The 21,049-nt window shown below is 36.9% G+C and overlaps 1 protein-coding gene across 1 annotated transcript in view; it reads left to right on the top strand.

Annotated features, from left to right (window-relative positions):
- LOC104496174 (collagen alpha-1(XI) chain-like) overlaps window positions 1-20,873 on the top strand; it is a gene marked incomplete at its 3' end in the record, with an annotated part of 52,389 nt that extends 31,516 nt beyond the window's left edge. The window contains exons 6-18 of the mRNA XM_010139255.1: window positions 889-1,005; window positions 1,621-1,716; window positions 3,975-4,220; window positions 5,954-6,016; window positions 8,261-8,302; window positions 8,665-8,727; window positions 11,072-11,146; window positions 13,511-13,594; window positions 13,835-13,891; window positions 18,614-18,667; window positions 20,010-20,063; window positions 20,178-20,231; window positions 20,820-20,873. Coding sequence (XP_010137557.1) covers window positions 889-1,005; window positions 1,621-1,716; window positions 3,975-4,220; window positions 5,954-6,016; window positions 8,261-8,302; window positions 8,665-8,727; window positions 11,072-11,146; window positions 13,511-13,594; window positions 13,835-13,891; window positions 18,614-18,667; window positions 20,010-20,063; window positions 20,178-20,231; window positions 20,820-20,873 — 1,059 coding nt within the window. The remainder of the gene's footprint in view (window positions 1-888; window positions 1,006-1,620; window positions 1,717-3,974; window positions 4,221-5,953; window positions 6,017-8,260; window positions 8,303-8,664; window positions 8,728-11,071; window positions 11,147-13,510; window positions 13,595-13,834; window positions 13,892-18,613; window positions 18,668-20,009; window positions 20,064-20,177; window positions 20,232-20,819) is intronic.
- Window positions 20,874-21,049: the final 176 nt, after the last annotated feature.

Genomic DNA, 21,049 nt, shown 5'->3' with positions numbered 1-21,049 from the left:
GAGAACGTAATGGGAATTGGTAGCAGCCAGGAGACTGCTTTAATTTGTGGAACCAACCAGTTCCTGTAGCTTCAAGCATGATGGGAGTGGTGAGATAGTGTGAACCTGCCCTTACTTCACAGTGTGATGAGTAGTACTTGGTGCACATAATAGCTAGACTAGTATCTTCATGGCAAAGCCAAGATTACAGCTCAGGAGTTCCTGGCTCCCTAGACAGTGTTCACGTTACACAAGCCAATTCTAAATCCATTTGCTCTTACAAAAGTTTTGGAAGCCAAATCTTCATTTAATAACTAGTTATTATAGATACGGAGCTATGGAGAAATTGACAGCATCTGAGGATCTGACCTTTAAATGAAATTATACCAGTGAAGCATTTACTCAGGCAAATGCACCATGGAGCTGCCCTGGTTTTGAGAACTCTCCATCAAACAAGAGGAGGACAGTGACGGTTGTTTGTGAGTTGTGGCCTCTTTCCTGTATCTGAAATTATTTCCCCTGTTCATGTCAGATATTGGCATCTCTCTATTCTTCTGAAAAAAAGCACAGGTAAAAGAGTATAGGTAAAAAGAAGCATTATTTGCAATTTAAAGATTAAACAAATATACAATTTCACAAAGATCAGTTGGTGCTCACTGTAATCCAAATTATATTTGATTCTTCTGTGCAGTCCAATAAACAAGAGTGTTTTTCCTGATGCTATTACTTGCTTTTTTATTACTTTTATATTGTGTTTTGAAAGAAATAAGAAATTGTGTTTTTCCCCCAAATGAAGAACTTTTCTTAAGCTTTACTCCTAAGTAAAGGTTAAGATGCTTTCCAGTATTGCTAATCTAGTTTGCTGCCACTAACCTGGGAATGCCTGATATTTTTCCATTTGCAATGTAGTACACACCAGAAGATTTTATCGAATATGACTATGAGTATGGGGATGCAGATTATAAAGAAACTGATTCTGTAACAGAGGGACTCCCACTGTTCGAAGAGACAGTAGCACAAACAGAGGTAACAGAATCTGATCTGTTTGTTGTGTGGTGTCCAGCTGTCTCCTACCACATGGTTTGTCAATTTGTGTCTTCTGTACGTAAGCTTAATGTTTCCCTTTCATTCATTTCTTTACTCTGTGGCTGTAACACTTGACTTCAGTTGGAGATGGAAGGTCTCACGGTTGACAGGATTCATCTCACATTTGGCTACCTTTCTTTCATTCATGCTTTCTCAGTTTTCTTTTCATTTTATTTATGTTTTCCCATTCCATCTTTCATAACATTTGCAGAAAAAGAAAGCCATGGTCAAAAAGAAGAAGAGGACAGTGGCCGCTAGCTCAAAGGACAAACCCCAAAAGGCCACAACAAAAAAATCTGAAAAATATGCATCCAAGAAGAAGAAAAGTTATCAAGCAGCAACAAAAGCCAAACTAGGGGTAAAGGTAGCCAAGAAATAATCAAGATCTTCCCCAGGCCAAGACTGGAAGATCTCTGATAATAAGAAAAAATATACCTAACCCCACTAGATGAATACATCTGGCTAATACCATAACCTGAATAAAAGTGATACCACTTGCATTTGTCGTACAGCTTTTTTTTTTTTTAATAATGTACTTTTTTGCTTTAATACTAGGCAAACGTTGTTGATGGATTTCAAGAGTATAGCATAGCTGAAAATGATTATGGGCCCCAGACAGAAGCTCCCACCAGAACTACTGAAGCAAATGAGGTAATAAAGACTTTTGAGAAAATAGGTAAAAATACTTGCCCACCAATTGCCAATGATTAAAAAAAAATGCAAAACCACATTTTAAAAGGATGAACATCTGTCTGTCTCTATGTAAACATCTATAACAGCAGTCCATGCAGTGCTTTCTCGGCCAGTATAGGCACCTACTTTTTCATGGACAGAATTCATATTAATTCTGTAGAGAACTGCGGAATCTTTAGACTGCAGAGTTCATGATTCTGGAAATTGTTCAGTGAGATATGCTGTGGGAATGCAGGTTTGTTACATTCAGTGTGGATGTGAATGGAGCTGTATCTAGTATAAACTAGGTTAAATACTAGACAGTCCTCCTGATCTCATAGGAAGTGAAGTCTCTGATTTTTCCTGTAATTCTTAAGATGTAGTATAAAACGAACCTAACACAAGACAACTAGCGGCTGCAACCATAGTAGCGTATTGAAGTTGAGTCAGAAGCCATCATTTCCTTTTAATAGTTCTTCAGCTAACAAAAACAAGTGATTTGGTTTTCACTGAGGTTCTATTCAAATGAGACATTGTATTTTGAACTTTCAAAAAAGACAGAATTATTATTTTGGCTTGTGTTAGAAACCACAGTTTTAGAAAGCCACAGTGTCAAGCCTAAACATTATTTTGTTAAGATTATTACACTAAGCCAGTGTTGATTAATATGTCTGCATATTAATTAATGCTAGTTTTGGAAAAATTATGGCTGTTTGTAAGAAATATTGTTCTCATTTTTCTTTATATTTTCATTTTAAAATGAAGGTATGTTGCTTAAAAGATGTACAAAACTGCTTTCTCCCCTCCCTGCCCTGAACATTTGGAAAGGAGAAAAAGAGACCCGATTTGGTTTTTTTGTTTTCCTCCTATGTATCTTGGAAGGTGAAGGTGAATCAGGGTGTTTTTTACTCATTCTGCTGTAAAATGTTCTTTCATTAAATCTCATGTTCACCAGTTAATTGATAGAAGCATATTTAAATTGTTCTGTTTCTTGGGCAATTATAGACAATTGTACCATAATGCAGTTGTAATGAGGTAGGTCCAAAGTGCTAAGTGATCTCCTTAGTGAGAGCAGTTCTGCATAAGTGCAAAATTTCGCTTAGAATTGGTTCAGATCTGCGTTTACTCTAACTGTACGGAAAAAGTCACGGTCCTGTTGCTAATGGAATTAGGCAACTGTTACATCAGAATCTGGCCTTCCATTTTAATTGCAATGTATTTCAATATCATTATTAGATAGAGATTTTTGTAATTACTCTGGATTAGCTTCTTAATATATTTTTTAAGATCATGCGAGTTTATGTTGTCTGACCATCTAGAATATCCATCTCACGCTAGCGATATCTGGGCTTCGATTTCTTTCAAAATTATCCTTCCAAGAGATCTCTGTAGCAGAATAAAGCAATCCTCTTTTTTGTTACTTTTTCACAAATGGTTTTGTACATCTCAAATATAGCATACTTTTACACTGCTTTGGTGCTTGTGAGTTGGTTGCTTGGTTTGACAGTTTACATACTTGATGAAAGCTTAAATTTCAGAAATGTAAAAATCAATCTGTTTTGCAGGTGGAATTTAACTCAGACAAAAAATACATTAATAATTTTTATATAGTTTATCTATATTTATATAAATGTACAAATGGACTTTTAATAAATTATTAATTGAAATAATTTGGAATCATGGTAAATAAATAAACTACAAAATCATTAACGAGATAAATAAATTGAAACATTTAGCTCAGCATTGGTATTTATAGACACAAAATAATGAAGGCGGCTGAACTTAACTAAAGTGACAGTTGCACTTCCCGTACATTGTTATTGTAGAAACATCTGAATTTATTCACTGCTCAGTGCACTGTGTATGTTCATTCATGAATGCTTGTAAGTGTGAAACCAAGCAGGGAAATTCAGCTATGTTTGGCACTAAAGTAACATGAAGAAAGCAGTACGCATAGTGTACTGGAGATACTAAATTCAGTATTTTTTGAAATTAAAAAAAAAAAGGCTATGTAAGCTTTACTACTTTGTACTATGTAAACAAAGATCTTTTAATTACTCTGAAAGACTGAACTTCAGTTCCTTCAGAGTCTAATTAAAAGACAATACGCTGTAGTTCTATGGTTCTTTCTTCTTTTGACAAGTCATCATGGTGGATCAGCATATACTTACATTGCTTTACTAACAATAACCCACGTATTCCTCCTGTTCCCAAATCTTTGCTACTGATATGAATAGCAAAATCCTGTTGAAGAAGTATTTGCTGAAGAATACATAACTGGAGAGGATTATGCTAAAAAAACTGAGGAAAGTGAATATGGAAGCAGAGGAATAGACCTCAGTGAATCTGATCTGCTGGTAGATGGAGATTTAGGCGAATATGATTTTTATGAATATAAAGAATATGAAGAGAAACCAACTGATACCACTAATGAGGAGTTTGGTCCAGGTGTTCCTGCAGAGACCGATATCACAGAAACAAGCGTAAGTCAATTGGAGTCATAATGCGGATTGATTTTAGTGATTCTTTTATTGTTATACAGTCTGGGAACTGTACAGACCCTGATCCAGAGCTCTTTGTACACATTAGATACTTTCTTCACTTCTGAAAGGCTTTGGATCAAGGCCATCCCCTTTTATTAAATGCAAGGGGGTTGTCTCTTTTGGTGAAGGAAGTAAGGGAGGGTTGAAGATGAGGGGGAAAGGAAAGAAGAGGTGGATATCAAAAAATAAATGATAAAATGAACAGTTTTAATAATCTTTCTAAACCAGAGCTAAAGCTGGAACGAATGTAAGTTCTAATGCAGGTGCAAGTACTGTAATTAATGGTTTTATGTTATTACCCTAAGAATTTTTATGGCATGTAAGTGTTTAGAATCCTATGGCTTCTGCTGCTTTCCAAGGAGAAAATTCGTGAGTGGGAAGGTGAAGTTTGAACCCTTTCACGAAAATAAACTTAGTCAATGGTGACAGATTTATGGCCTGGCAGGACTGAGCATATAATTTTCCTTTGACATAGGGATGTATTTAGAACAAGCGAAGTTCTACCTTTGATAAAAAAGGCAAGATGAAAAGTACTCACTATGTGGAAACTTTCAAAAAAGGGGCAATATTTCCAAAGATGGAAACCTGATGTCATTTTTACAATCAATTTTCATTAATATAATAAAACATAATTATCTTTACCTCTTGCTATTTGATCTTTATGAACTATTGCATCATTACTAGTGAGATCTATGCCTTTCTAAATCAATACAAAATGCACAAGCCATAAATCTATATCCATTTTTCTTTCCACAATATTTAATATTGAAATATTGTAACATTATCGTTAACATTTTCAATTCCCCAGCTTTTTTAGTGTAAATGTGAAATCACTGTATTGAAATTAAAAAAAAAATAATGTTTTCATCTGAACAGAGCTGAATTTAATTTCTAGTGGTTGTTAGCAATCAAGAGAGGTACTTCTGAAAAAACGTTCTTTTTCTTTGTTTGAACCTTGAATCTGTGTTCTGCCATTAGCAATTGTTACTGGCCTATTGTTCTATATACTTCTTTTATCTTAATCCTCAGCCCAAGACTTCCCATAGAGCTGATCAGAAAAGAATTTTGCAGTTGATGCTAATTCAGGTAGTTAGGAGGCATAACTGGCTACCCATGAAATATTGTTTAATGTTTACAATGCCACCTAACTCCTTTCCCATTTATGTCATGAAGTCACAGACTCTTCTCAGACTAATTTGCATATTGTGGATGTCTAACAAATTAAATTAGGAGCTTGAAGGGTACTGTCCATATGGGGCCAAGGGATCTTTCTTTCCAGCTTACTTTAGGTTTGCTTAACTCAGAAAGCCATGAGGAATAATTGTTAATTGCCAAGAATATGTCCATTAAAAAAATAAAAGAAACAGCTTCCTGACTGACACACAGAACTTTTAGATACTAAGTCCAAAGTCCTATGCACACTATTGCATCTCATTGGAAAACTACAAATCGTCAGTGCAATAATTTGAAAAGTATGCATGCAGTTTTTGCATTTTCCATTTCTCATGTATGAATAGTTTTGATTACATATGGATTGCGCCTGTGGTAGATCTTTCATAGCACAGATCGGTTCCAGCTTTAGCTTTCAGTTACAGGTTGCTGCAGTTCTTTATTGTATCAGGGCCTTAGACCTTCTACTTATTTTCATATTGCGGGCTGTTTTTACTGTCCAGGTGACTGGGCATGGGGCTTATGGAGAAAAAGGCCAAAAGGGAGAACCAGCTGTGATTGAACCTGTAAGTAGAGATGTGGGTGAGTTTTTCTTTAGCACTGTAACATACTTACATTGTTGATACATCATTATCAGACCATATTGTTCATGATAGGGTGATGATAACCTTATTCATGATCTCTGAAACAATCACCTGCAATGTGGATGGTATAAAAGTGCTAACAGTCAGTAGCCTGTTCAGCCTTCCCTTTCGGTTACACAAAGGACTAACCACATGTTCCTTAAAAGAAGGAGAGTCTTTTTATGCAGAGGAAAACAGAGCATAGGTGTGCTCTTCAGGCCCTTCAGTAACAACTTGGACAGACCTGGAGAGGTAGCTTTCAGCTTAGGCACAGTTAACACTGTAACTACAGGTTTCAGCAAGCGCTTGTATGTGTAACCTGTGCTGGTGTAATCAAGCTGCTAAAAGATTAATCAAATATTTTGTTCAGATGTTACAACTTGGTCATAAGGAGAGGAATGAATCAGTAGCTTGCAGAATTTTTCTCATCTTTAAATATTAGTATAGTAACTAATTGGATTTTACAGTAGGACAAAGTTATACTGTAGCATCATGTTTGATAGTGAGAAATTATAATGTAACCCACTTTAAAAAACAAATAGATTGTACAAAAATAATTATTTTCTGATATCTAGCAGAAGTTGAATATCAGTGTGGTTTACTCTTCTAGAAATTTCAGGGACTGCTTTCAAATATGTACTTGACCCCAATAGAAATTAAAGTTTAATCTGGTTATTATTTCATAGAAAATTAGTTACAGAAATATCAAGGGAAAAAATTAGGTTAGGTTGAAGCCTGATAAAATGCTATGATGTGTCATTGTTACCTAAATATTGAAGGTCTAAATTCTGTGATAAAAAAACTCCCTCTTAATTCTGTATTCTTAACCCAGGATTAGTAGTTGGTTAAGTTACTTATGACAAAAGTTAACGAACAGGTTACAAGTCAAGATTGGGGGTACTGGTGGATGAAAGGCTGGACATGAGCCAACAATGTGTGCTCGCAGCCAGGAAGCCAACCATATCCTGGGCTGCACCAAAAGAAGCGTGGCCAGCAGGTCCAGGGAGGTGATCCTGCCCCTCTACTCCACTTTGGTGAGACCCCACTTGCAGTACAGTGTCCAGCTCTGAGTCCTCAGCACAAGAAGGACATGAACCTGGTGGAGGAGGTCTACAGAAGGGCCATAAAAATGACCAGAGGGTTGAAGCACCTCTGCTGTGAGGACAGGCAGAGAGAGCTGGTGTTGTTCAGCTTGGAGAAGAGAAGGCTCCAGGAGACCTTGTTGCAGCCTTCCAGTACTTAAGGGGAGCTTATAAGATGGATGGGTACAATCTTTTCAGCAAGACCTGTTGCAACAGGACAAGGGGTGACAGTTTTAAACTAAAAGAGGGGAGATTTAGGCTGGATATAAAGCAGAAATTGTTTACAAAGAGGGTGGTGAAACAAACCCTGGCACAGGCTGCCCAGAGAGGTGGTAGAAGCCCTTTCCCTGGAAACGTTCAAGGTCAGGTTGGATAGGGCTCTGGGCAACCTGATCTGGTTGAAGATGCCCCTGCTCATTGCAAGGGGGGTTGGAGGGGATGACCTTTGAAGGTCCCTTCTAATCCAACCCAAAGCATTCTATAATTCTATGATTTCGACCTCTCAGACATGATCTGTGAAGAAGCTCGGAGTGTGTTAGTTCATAAAACACATGGCTTTTTAAAACATTTCACGATGCGTTTAGTTTATGTCCATAATACTGAGGAGGTATCCACAGCCAATCTCCAGCATTGTACCGGTTTACTCAACTAGCTTCAAGCTTGTTGGTCCAGTCCTCCTTCCTATGGAAAGCCAAGTAGAAGTGAGGATCATATATTCATAGGTCTTATGACCTGGAATTTGGAATAAAATCTGCAGTCAAAAAAAGGAACTACAAGGTGCTGTAAGACCCACTATATAGAAATAGCTTCATACAGAGAAATATTTATCTCTATATAGGGAATATTCCCTTCAAATTTTTTAACACCCTTTAAAAAAAAAAAGTTTTTTTGAATCAAGTGCTATGAGATCCTTCCAGCCTATAAAACTTTCTCACTTTTAAAGCCACACAATTCCAATTCTAGTAACTGTAGAGAGAAGACCCGTAGAAAAGTTTATCAAAACACTAAGAAATGTTAAATTTAGTAGTTCATCTAAAAATATGGTTTATATATTTCTCCAAGGCACAATGAATTCAGTATCTTGTTTCATTCCCCTCCTGCCCAGGGTATGCTTATTGAAGGACCACCTGGACCAAGAGGACCCGCTGTAAGTAAATTAATCACGATTTCCTTCTATTGCATTTGATTTATTCACCGTGCTTTGGTATTCATGAGTTAACACAGTTAATATTGATCCTACCATAGTTCCCAAGTGGTATATTGGACTTAGCATTTTTAGAAGGAAGTAAAAAAGGGTTATCTCCAGCATTTTCAGTGGCAGCATGCTACAAGTTGAGTGCACATGAAAATCAAAAATTTTAATGTTGACTATAAATCTTTGTAAGAAAAAAATAGGCTGGCTTATAAATAATTTTATCCAAATACGTGTTCAACGTAAGTTTCCAGAGAAAAAAATGGTTCAAAAAGGCTGCAAGCATTCATCATAATACTGCTGTTCATTTTCCATAGGGTCTTACAGGTCCCCCAGGTCTACAAGGTCCTGTTGGTCCTCCAGGTGACCCTGGTGAAAGGGTAAGTCAACAAACAGATTATCCTGGGTATTCATGGTAAGACTTGCCACAAGAGGAAAAGGGTTAGACTGTGCTCTGAAATATACACACATAGGTTAAGAAACTGAGGCTGATTTACTCAACTGAGCAAATCAACTGACAATCTGGACATTTTCTTAGTGGTAGAAATACATACTGTAAATAGAGGAAAGAAGTTAATTTCCTATTTGTCTAGATTTCTCTGTTTTGATGTAAATTATTTTAAAATATAATAAAGCAATAGGTGCAAAATTTCATATGGGTTTTAAAAAAATCATTGTGACCTTAGGTATAACATACAGAGATACAGAGAAAAACAAGCTCTGTGGAGTCAGAATGCACATGGAAATACTGAAAGCGATGGATAATATTTGGATGATCTTGGCAGAATTTACTGATCTCAGCAGAATCTATTGGCCGTATTAAATAACATACTGCATAAGAATCCTATCCAGTCATTAATACAATTGAAATTTAAGCTGTTGGTTTAGTCTTATGTGTTCTCACAAATTTTATCTTACTGCTGCAAGTAACGTGATTTTAAAACAGCCTGAATAGGTTTATTTAAGGAAAACATGCTACCAAAAACACTTTCCTGATTTTCCTGAGTGATACTTTACTGATGAGTCTAGCATGTTCATGTTGTGTTTGTTTATACAAGGCATTGAGAAGATGCTATTGTTTCACTGAATAATGAGATAATGTTAAAATCCCGACAACTTCACCTTGATAGTGAGTCCACAATTCTATCATATTTTTTACCTGTAGATTAACTAAACACATATTTTGGAATTTAAAACATATGAGAATTTTTATGCATTGTAATGGAAAAACTACTGTTAGTATTAATTTTTTATACTAACTGCTTACTGAATTCATCGTAAGAAAATTTTTAACATATCATGTGCCTGTCGTGGAGCAGACTGCATGTTTCATGTAAAAAAGGACAAATTGCACTAGTAAATAATTGTAGAAATGAGATACCAAACTCATGAGAACAATACAGATTTCTGCAACCAGATTCTGCTGTCAGATTCCATCCTAGTGAAATAACATGTCTTAATTTAAATTTTAAACATATGTGGACAGGTTTGGTTTTTTACTTAAACAACAATCCATGCATATGTATAAAGACTTTACTCTTGCTATGTAACTATTCTGAGTACTTTCCATCTTAAGTAAAAAATTTTGAAAAGTAATATTCTGAGAAAATTACCTCTCAAGACAAGAACATTGCTTTATTTGAAAAATCCATCTTTTATACCTAGAACAAGTAGTTGAGAAATCCACCACTCTCTCTAGTTCTTTTTATATAATGGCTCTTTTTAACAATTACAACATTACTTTCACTATTGTACATCTGAATTAGTAGTAATTCTCAGTTTGAGATTTATCTGCAGTGTGTTATTTTAGGGAACTATTTTTTTATACTATAGGCTTTTTTTGAAAAAAGAGCTGAAATAGGCTCAGTGGCTGATTACTGATCTTAATTCCTGAAGAGGCAAAAAACCACCAAAATTTTTTGGAAGAGCTTTGCCATTGTTTAGTTCAACTCCTGAGCAGCAGAATTAACCAGTTATGACAGTCTGATGTTTGTTGGTCTGTCATTACAACACGGTAGAGAGTTTTTTGGCAGACCTGCAGCAGGCAAGTGAATACTCCTGATGCAAGTCCTTCCTGCTCTGTGACAGCTTCAGCTAGTGAAAATGCAGCTTGTGAATTGCTGGGAGAAAGGGTGCAATTATAAATCTAACTCTTGTCACAACAGCAGTGTTTATCTGTGCAGCTTGTTGGATCGAAAATCATGAGCGTCATGTACACACATTGGTACATTTCTTCACCTCCAGTTTAGCCCTTTTTAAACTGCCGAAGAGAATTAGATTTCATAAAAAATAGATTCTAGGCCATAGCTGCAGAACTTATGTAGCCTTTGAAAATTAAGCCTACTCTGAATTTTTAAAGAGAATCAGTAGTGTTAGTTCTCTATATCAACTAAAGCAAACCCTGGAGCACAATGCAAATCTCAGCTCGGCCCAGTCATGAGCAGAGTCTCCGTAATTAGGTACTCCATTCCCCATTTTTTATTATAATTTGTAATTAAAATAATTAAAGATAATAGCTTTCTTCCCTACTGCTGAATGTCTTCTCCAAATTCAGTTAATTACCTTGCTAGTAATAAATAGCATTCCCAAATCATTTGCAGTGTTAAACCTCCAAATGCATCGTTATGAATAGAAGTGTAAGTGTGTCAGTGACTCAAAAGGTTTATCTTATATAACTATCTTTTTGTTCTCATCCCTTTTTCTCTCATCACTTTGTTCTCTTAGGGTCCACCTGGTCGCCCTGGTCTCCCTGGTGCTGATGGTTTAGCAGGTCCCCCAGGTACCATGTTGATGTTGCCGGTAAGTTGTTAGTTACAGGGTAACCAGCCTCCGTAACGAGGAAGTGTTTCAAGAAATGTACAGGTGTTTTCTCTTTTTGTCTGATTTTGTCTTTGGAATGAGAGGTGATACAGAGTTTCTTGTATGGTGTAAGCATTTGAAGATCATATGGTAGCTTTCCTTCCTCAGACAAAATGTGCTTTAGCTCCTGCATGGCTGCCAAACTGGAACCTACGTGAATGTATTACACTCTACTGAAACCCTCCTTATATTTTCAACACTAACTATTATTTGCTACTATATGTCCTAAACAAGGAGTTTGCTGTTGCACTAAGGGCATGTACTCCCAGGAGGCAGTGTGCTTTCAAGTTTCTTTGACATGGAGAATTTTAAGCATTCCATGCTTAAAATTGGACTTCAGTGTCCTCTTTGAAGACTCAGTACATCCTTTGAATAGAAATATATGTACATAGCCAGCTCTGTTCCCACTGGACTCAAAGCAAAACACCATCTGTTTAAGCAGGTGGAGAAATAAGACCAAAGCTGTTAAAGTATCTTCCAGCTCTGTGATATGAAAAGTACTAAGTGGATGGAGTTCATTATTCCGAAGTGTATGTGTTATGTGAAAGATCTGATGAGCACTGCCATCCCGGAGAATCGATAAACCGGCTGTAAATGAAGGGGCAGAATTTTTAGGAATTAAAGCTCAGTAAGTAAAAAGTCTCAGAGCTGTAGCTGCTGCTACTGATACTGGAGGCAGGATTATGAGTATCAATGAGAAAAGGATGATTTTGTAAAGTTTATTTTCTATTTATGAAACAATCAATAGAAGCTTATTAAAAGAAGCTAGTGTTTTTGACCTCGTGCTTGCATCAAGTTCTGTTATCACAGCTGGCTCTATAATAGGAATATTTGTTTACCAATAATTAGTTGATGGAAAAATGCCACTACTCCTCAGGGTGATTATTCCCAAATCATTCTTCCATCTGTAATTCCTGTGCCAGTAGAGGAAAATTTATCTTTTATCAGTTCGCTCCATTAAAGGTAGTAAGTGTGGACTAATACTTTGTGTCAGCTATCAGTCACTTTGAAAATCTTCCTAGCTTTATTTTTAGATGTTAGTGAGTCTCAATCAAGTGATTTACTTTCTCAGGAAGGAAGATATTGGCTTCAGGTCTCCTAAATTCCGCCTTAGTAGTTTAACCACCATCCAGACTTCTTTTGCACATTTATAAAACCCACTGAGAAGCCACTACCCTGTTATAACAGATGACCTGCTCACTAGCTTGAGGGCCATCCTGGTATAAAGCAGTGTACAGGTGGACTTGAATCTAGCAGTGGCAGACTGTCTTGTCACAGTGACACGTTCAAAACCAAGTAACACATGGGAGACTCCTTTTGTGGGATGTGTGGCTCTTCATCATCATGTGTGGGGCTTGAATTCGTCAAAATGGCTTTACCTTTTCAGTGGATTCAAGACAATGAATTTAGGCATTTTTGCTTGGAAAAACATTTTTAAAATGTGATAGATTTCACATTATGTGGAGCTGTAAAAATCATCTGGCCTCCTTACGAATGATAGAAGGCTTGTAAGTCCTCTCATTTTGGAAGAAGTCACGTGCTCATTTGTGGGTGCTTAAAGCAGTAAGTTTTCCATCACTTTCCAAACAAATCCTTCCATTCTGGTAGTAATATGGCTGCAGGAGAAAGACCTCCATTACTGTGCCAGCTCTGGACATAGGCAAACTGGACAAACTGTTGTGGGCTGTGAAAGACTCACAGACCTGATACCCAGTGTACCTATGGCATACCTTTGGAAAGCCATGCTTATTGTCACAGCTTATGTCTCTGAAACATTGCAAAGCTTCTGCTAGCACTTTCATGAGCAGTAACAGGCCAGGAATGCAGGAATGAGTACTTAAATTTTATTGTGTTTTATTATTTTATTTTGAAATTGTCAGAAATTACACAAAACTGTTTCATTTTAAATACCAAACATTTTTCAGATTGAAGTCTGCTTTAAATTGAATTGCATTTTTCTGTGGGTAGCTACCAATGTACAGACAATTAATTAATTTTGATACATATTTTTATTGAGGTTTTGCAGACAGAGTCTATTTTGGCCTTTTTTGAAACAAGCAAACAGGCAAACAAAATGAAAACCCAAATCCTATTAAATCAATAAAATGTTTGCTCATAACTATTATTAATTACTTAATATTCATGCTGGATCCAGTAGCTTCAATGCCCAAGTCTTCTGAAGTTAGTGGAATGAACCAAAGACAGACCCTGTGTCTTTGAAGTGGTTTACACGGTTACAGCAAATAATAAGTACAGTTTTAATTTGATAAATGCTGAATCCTTTTCTTGTTTTGATACTTGCAGTTCCGCTTTGGTGGAGATGGTGAGAAGGGCCCAACAATCTCAGCTCAGGAAGCTCAAGCACAAGCTATTCTTCAGCAAGCTAGGGTGAGTACAAGCAGCCTGCACACCAAACTGCCACAAGCGTACAGCTCCAAAAAAAATTCAATTGTATACTATGCAGGATGTGAAGTAAAGAGCTCTAAACATTATCTCATCACAGTAGTCAATGAATCAATGATTGGGGCTATTTGCTAATGCATTATGAAATTATATTGATACAGAATTTGTATGCTGGCTGGCATCTTTTTCTTGACAGCTGTGGTTTCGTTCTGTTTGTTTTCTCAGATTGCTATGAGAGGTCCACCTGGTCCCATGGGCCTCACTGGAAGACCAGGTCCTGTGGTATGTAAACAAAACGGGTACAGGTTTAAGAGCACAGAAACGCAAGCTCACAGATCTCATTCTGGCCTTGCATACTCCTCTGTATTTGTACTTATTTTATTCGATAAGAAACTGATATACTTAAAGCCATAATTTGTATTCTTATTCAAGGTTTGCACTGTAACCCGAATACTGTATCAGTTTTTATTGTAGGTTTTGGGCTGTTTCAATAGAGCACACTGGTAGTCTTTCAAAACTAGTGAATAGTTTTACATAAGTAATTACATATGCCTCTACAGTCAGTCATATCTGTAGTAATATTTATAAAATTTCTTGTGGCAAACATGAAACTCCACCAAAGGAGTTGCTAAAGCAAGAGATGTACAGAATGACCTTGACTCACTATTTAAGCTGAATCTGGAAAGTTCCTAAGAGTCATTCTCATAAGCAATTAAAAGGCATACAGATTTCTAAAGAACTGTACCTTTTTACTTCAATCCTGAATTCAGCTTGACTGCTAATACTGAATGATCTGGAAAATGGCTGTGTGGATGTTAAAAAAGCGTAATATTTGCATGAAGTCTATACATAGAACACTACAGTTGACATGCAAAACAACTTTTTTATTACAAATAGGTTTGCCTCTGTAATCCCTACAAACACTTTAGAAGGACAATACTCACAATGAAAGAATAAAACCAGGTAGGAAGCTCCCCAAGCCAAAACCGCCCAATCAATCTTGCAATTGCAATTTCCACTTTTAGGAAACGGACACTTTTCAGACTCAATAGGCCTCTAAGTGGTGTAATTTAGCATTTACCACCTTTCGAACAGCTGTTATAAAACATCTATGTCATGATATATAATAACAAATTCTGCAGCCAGATTATAAGCTTTGTAGAAGTCTAAGGTCAACTAACTTTCTCTCAGGTGATTGTATTCATCCTATGATGTAAAGTGAAAATCTCCTCTACAGCTGGTACCAAATCCATATGTGAAAGATCTGCTTAGTCTTGAAACTGTTATTGTCTACTGTGATGGCACAGCTAGGTTGGCAAATATTTGGCCTCTTAAATTTTGTTCCATGTCTATTGTAATTTTTATTTATATTGTCATTATGATGATGGATGCAAATAGCATTTTTCATTAGATCAGACAAGCATCTAGCTGTAAAATACAGACAAGAATACAACTGTGCTATTGAGAAATGAAAAGCAGTGATCACTGGGTAACAAGAGAAAAGGATAAATTAAGTTGCTATTGGTTTATTGTATGAAGAAAAGGTGACTGCAGAGATATCATAGAATTATAAAATCATACAATGGTTTGGATTAGAAAGCACCTTCAAATGTCATCCCGTCCAACCCCCCCTGCAATGAACAGGGGCATCTTCCACTAGCTCAGGTTGCCAGAGGCCTATCCAACCTGACCTTGAATGTGTTTGGGATCTACAAACCTCACCCCTGGTCTTTTCCAGAGACTTCTCAATCTCTGCCTTTCTCATGTGGGTCATGTATCAAGATGTCTCTTGACTTGGCAAAAGCTAAATACTTTCCTTCTGCTTTGCCAAATGACCAGTTAAGTGTTTTCACTTCCTAATGAGTTGAAATCTGATGGAAAGAATATTGGCCACATGGTGACAGGGCACAAAACCAGCTGTGCTCACCTGGCCTGGCAGAAGTAGCACAACTAAAATCAATCTCATCCAAAGCTGGATCTGTGCCCCACAGTATCGGTGTACTCACAGCTCATGTATACCGAGAAGGATGCCAGGGCAGCATTTCACGTTCCCTACCATGAACTGCAAAATTCACTCTCAAAAATAAAATTCCATATGGATGGCACTTCAGGAGGACAACTGCTTAGTGACAGTCCATAATGGGGAGCCTCTGCTTCCAAACACTCACTGCCTTGTCACAACTATATATATGCCTGTCACAACTATATGTATGCCAGTCACAACTATGGCAGCATACACAGAAGAGACCAAAGAAGAGGCTGGAGGCCACCTGGTTTTCTCCTTGACTCAGAATGCAATAGCATTTTCCCTCAAAGCAGTTTCCTTCCACTCATCCCAGTTGTGGAGATTTTGCTCATAACATAGAAGTAGTGAGACTGTAGTATAAGAAATAGGGTTTCTTTCCCTTCTTTTGTGTTTCTTTCCTTCTTTAACGTGATGCTTCAGCAACAGCCCTTAGCCGAACAACCACAACTGAGTCCTGCTCTTCCAGCCTCCTCTTTTTTACTCTCATCCTCACCCTCCTTAATGTATAGTGTCTGTTAGTATGAAAGCAGGAGACAAACAGCAGATGGACAAGCATGAGTATAGCATCCTACTATTACCAGCAGGAAATACTGGCCAGGTTACTGTCCTCCTCATTGTATATAATTATAGCAGCACAATGCAACTGAAAGTTTGCCTTAGTGGCTCTCACTGGTATTCCCTCTAGTGACCACTGTTATTAACAAGGAAAACCCAGGAGGACATAAGATAATTGCATAGTGTTGAAGGAATATTTATGAAGCATGAAGAATACTCTGGATCACATTCTTCCCTGATCCTAGCAGCCTTACATTTTCTTCAGTGACCCTTGAAAGCTACATGATACTAAAACTATTGTAAATTGTATTCTCGGTTAGTTTGTTAGTACTTTGCCTCATCTTCATATAGCATTGAAAAAACTGTTCCAGATTATGCTGTGCCCCAGAAAGGCCAGTCTCATGAAACCAGTATGTTAGGTGAATTATGCTAGTTATGCTAGGTGAAATTGATTGTTTTCAGGTATTTTTTAGCTAAATGCCCACTATAATCTCACTTGTGAAAAGTAAGTGTGTGAAAATGAAATCATTGGACTTTTCTTGTATTTTTAAACAGACCTATACAAGAACAATTCTCTTCTAGAGTACTTTTTCCAAAGTAAATAGTTGCTACCAAGCAGATAATTTGGCCCACAGACATCCTGATTAGGTATGCAGTACTTAGAAATGGTCAAACTTGTTGGGTCTATTTAAAAACTAAAACGCTATTTCCAGAAGTGTATTTAAATCAAGAGACTGGCAGGATAACATTCAGTCTATATGGACAAAATAACTATAGAACTGCCATAAGTAAAGAATTCATTTGTGAAGGCTGATATAATGTTGATGGTGGGTTGTATACCTTTAGCTGAGGTATAACCTGGCCTCTTGCTTTCATGTTTCAAAAGCCTTCTTGAATTCCTGTATACAAAGTTCACCAAATGAATGATATTAATAGTTGTTTTGCTTCTAAGCCACCAGGAGGCTCTAGAAATCCAACTCTTTGGCAACATTTTTGGCCTACGGTTCCAGAAACAACTACAGATTCCTGGTCTGTCAATTATTGTGTGCCAAACTTATTTTAAGAATGAAATAGTTGGAGCTTTTACTCTTAATATAAATTGTATTTTGTTAGGTTAATTTAGTAGCCAATAAGGTACATTTAGAAACATATCAGTTATTAAAAGTCGTAAACATAGAGTCAAAGCCCCAGTCTTAGCTTCAACTGAGTCTGGAGTTCACATACTTAATTAACAGAGCACGCAAAATAAATATCTTCCTACAGATATTAAATGCAATCAATTACATGAATTAAAAGCAGAGCTTACATCAGGGAAACCCAAACAGACAGTCACCACCTGCCAAAGCCACTGTTCTCTTCACTGCCAGTACCAGCTCAGGATCTGATTTTCAATTTGCCTAGGACTTGGTTGAGTACCTCAAAGTCGGGGAGAATCTTTTCAATCTAAGGTGCTATACTCAGCACTAAACCAAACCATGAGACCTCTTCTTTCTTTGAATGATCACTATAGTCAATATAAAGAATTATCAATTTTCCAAGGACTGCAAGATTTGTTTCATTTTAAATTCATGCATTTGGTCACAACCTGTTTCAGAGGCCAGAAATTCAAAAATTCTTTTGCCTGTAATGGTAAACTTCAGTATGTTCCTTCTCTGAGCCTGTATTCTTTGTGAGCACGTAGAGATTTTTTGGTTTGTTTTGTCTATTTTTGTGAGACACACTGCTAAGAAAACACAAACTTCGACTAGTTCTGCCCCAGATCCCATGGACGGTATCTCAGCCTGGATGAAGGTCTGGTTTAGGTCTGTTTATGAGTAAAACTTACTTGAAAAACCTGTATCATAATTTAATGATAGTAAAGAGATGCAGTTAAATAGATTTTCCACCTTTTCAGGCCCAGATGCACAAAGACCTTGATTAAAACATCGGTGAAGTTCATGACAAGATTAGACAGGGTGGTTTTCATTGACTGTAGTGATCTTTGGATTGAACTCTGAGGTACTGTTATTTTCTGTACATCGCAGAAATAGATAAAGGTAGAAAGAGGTGGTTTTCGTTTCTGTTGCCTCCCCTATGCTGGGTGCACTGCTGTTTGCGTTACTTATGTTCTTACTGTGCTCATATTCAGCTCTCAAATTTAAATATAGACAAAGGGTTACGTTTGATCCCATTCAGACTGATGGGAGTTTTCTTTGGTAACAGAAAGATTTTTGGCCCAGTTAGGCCCAGTGTCTATATATCTGTATATATCTATATATCAGGGTATGTCTGCAGATTCAAACGGTGAATTCTTACCTCCTAATGAATAGGGGATTGTTTGTTTTTTCTCCCTGTAATTAATGTATTGAAATAGAAAGAATTTATTAATTTAAAGAGGGAGGGTTTTTTATATTTAAACAATATGTTTTGCTTTTTTCATCAAGGGTGGACCTGGAGCAGCAGGTGCTAAGGGTGAAAGTGGTGAGCCAGGTCCCCAGGTACAATAATATTGCATGTTATGTTTGAGCGTGTTTGTCTTTCAGAAAACGCATTCATATCACTGAGAAGAAATTAATCACTGATATGCTTTCTGTATGCAGTTGAAGAATAATAGCTTTTACAATACTATCCTAATTAAATGCAATAGCTCAATTGCTCATTTTAAAATATGGAAGTAACAATCTGTATATAACAAAGAGCAATTATCAAATGTAGAGTGGTATCACTTGAAAACCTGTTTTAATATTATTACTTCAAGCTCTTTTCTCTGTTAAATAATCATGTCAGTCTGCAATTGTATGACCTTGGGCTCTGATTTCATCAGATCTCATAAGGTGAGAGAGGTTGAATTTAGTTGGTAATTAAACAGGATATTTTCAAGACGTGGCATAGCAAGAATAAGTGTTTAGGAATCAGTGCATGCTTTTCTTCTCAGTTCCTGTGTAGTGATAAAGAGCATGGAACACATTGAAATCTTCCAGCTTAAACCTGAAAGTCATGGGGGGAGTTCTTGAAGAAATCATGATAAGAGTCTCTGGAACAAGGATTTTGGCAGATCTCAAGGGGTATCATGGATTTGCTACATTATTCAGTGTCTGTCTTAAAACTCCACGTTGATATTTGCAGAAGAAAAATAAAGCAATCAAAAAAACACTCTGAACAGCTGGTCAGTCTTATATTTTTAGTATTTTTCTCTTCCTACTCAGTGTTTTTGGATAGCCAGATCTTACCATTGCTATTTTCACCTGAAGAAGATGCATTTGGATAGGGGATAAGAAACCTTCCACAGAAACATATGCCCACATAGTCATCAGTAAAAGTTACATGTGTTTCAAAAGTGAAATAAGGTTTTTCAGTTTGGGGTAATTTGGTCTCCCTCTAGTTAAAACTGTGCTGTGTAAAGCTAAGACAGGATGTGAGCTGTTTACCAGCACAACTCATGTTTGTGTATGAGTTAGGGATCTGAAATAAGCACTCTTTCATTTTAATTAAATTATTATGCTACTAAAATAATTTTGGCATGAGAGGAAGAAGGGTTTTCAAACCACAGGACTGAGATCTTCAAAGCCATGAAAAGAATGTGAGAAGCTTTTATGTTAAAAGGACTGCCATGTATAGTGCCAGCTCATGAAAGCTGGTGTTACAACTGGTGGTGCTGAGGCCAGTTTGGCTGCCCACGTCCTACTAAATCTAATGGGAATTTGGAAACCAGAATCCATCTCCTGGAAAAAAATTGCAGCTTTGTATATAGAAAATCTCATCTTTTTCTTGAGATAAGATGCTTAACTAGATTGTTTCTGACATGATGGTGAGTCTAAAAATTACACTCTTTAAATTCAGGGTCCACGTGGTGTTCAAGGTGCCCCTGGTCCAAGTGGAAAATCTGGCAAAAGGGTAGGTAGCGTATGGATCAATCCTGCTCTGGGTAAATAGTTTCTACTTAAATATATTTAAATATTAACTGATTCCATTGCACTTTCAAATGTTTTCTCCTTTGGGTTTTTGCAGGGACGTCCTGGAGCTGATGGTGCCAGAGGAATGCCAGGAGAACCCGGTGCAAAAGTAAATAATAATGAGACCTGAGGCTTTATTTCAGTCTTGGAATGGGCTAGACAAACTTTTATGTAGGTAGTATAGTTTGTTAGAGGCCAACCCCAAATTCTTCTCTGAAATGAAAACACTGAGGTTTCAGATAGCTGGGTCAGATGCGAAAGCTGAGAATGAATCATCCTTTTAAAATATGGTAATTAATGGTAATGGCTAGTAGTCTGACATTGAAGTAACTTGATTCTTTGGGCATGACTCCTATCCCTCTGAGTCAGCTTCTAGTTACAGAGTATCAGTTATAGTAAAGTACGTTTTGCAACTCTGAAGTGCAGCTAGAATCAAGCTTTTCATTTCAATGTAGACTTCTTTTTACAAATAGCGTTATTACAGCACAGTGAAAAAGTTGGTGTGGCATCTTCTGTTGCTTTAATGCATAAAAGCAAATGTTGTGAGTTTGATGTGTGTGCCTTTCTCCACGTGTTTAACTCAATATCAAATGTGTACATATAACCAAGGGCAGAAGTTAACTTTTAGAGGGGAGGCACTGTTTATTCAGAGCAATACAGAAGTCATTTACTAAAGCTGTGATTTCTTCTTTCCTAGGGTGACAGAGGATTTGATGGTCTTCCTGGCCTTCCTGGTGACAAAGGTAACAGGGTAAGAAAAATGTGTGTATTTGTACAAGAAGAAATTGATATTGTCACAGAAATAAGCACCATTAAGCATAGCGCTTTTCATGCTACAGAATAGTATATAGATTGTCAGGGAATATATTCCTCATGAAGCATTTAAGTAGTATCAATGAATAGACAACAATTCATATATATATTAAT

The sequence above is a fragment of the Buceros rhinoceros genome, unplaced genomic scaffold, assembly GCF_000710305.1.
Source record: "Buceros rhinoceros silvestris isolate BGI_N320 unplaced genomic scaffold, ASM71030v1 scaffold5847, whole genome shotgun sequence".
Lineage (NCBI taxonomy): Eukaryota > Metazoa > Chordata > Aves > Bucerotiformes > Bucerotidae > Buceros > Buceros rhinoceros.
This window is presented reverse-complemented; position numbering and strand designations above follow the sequence as displayed.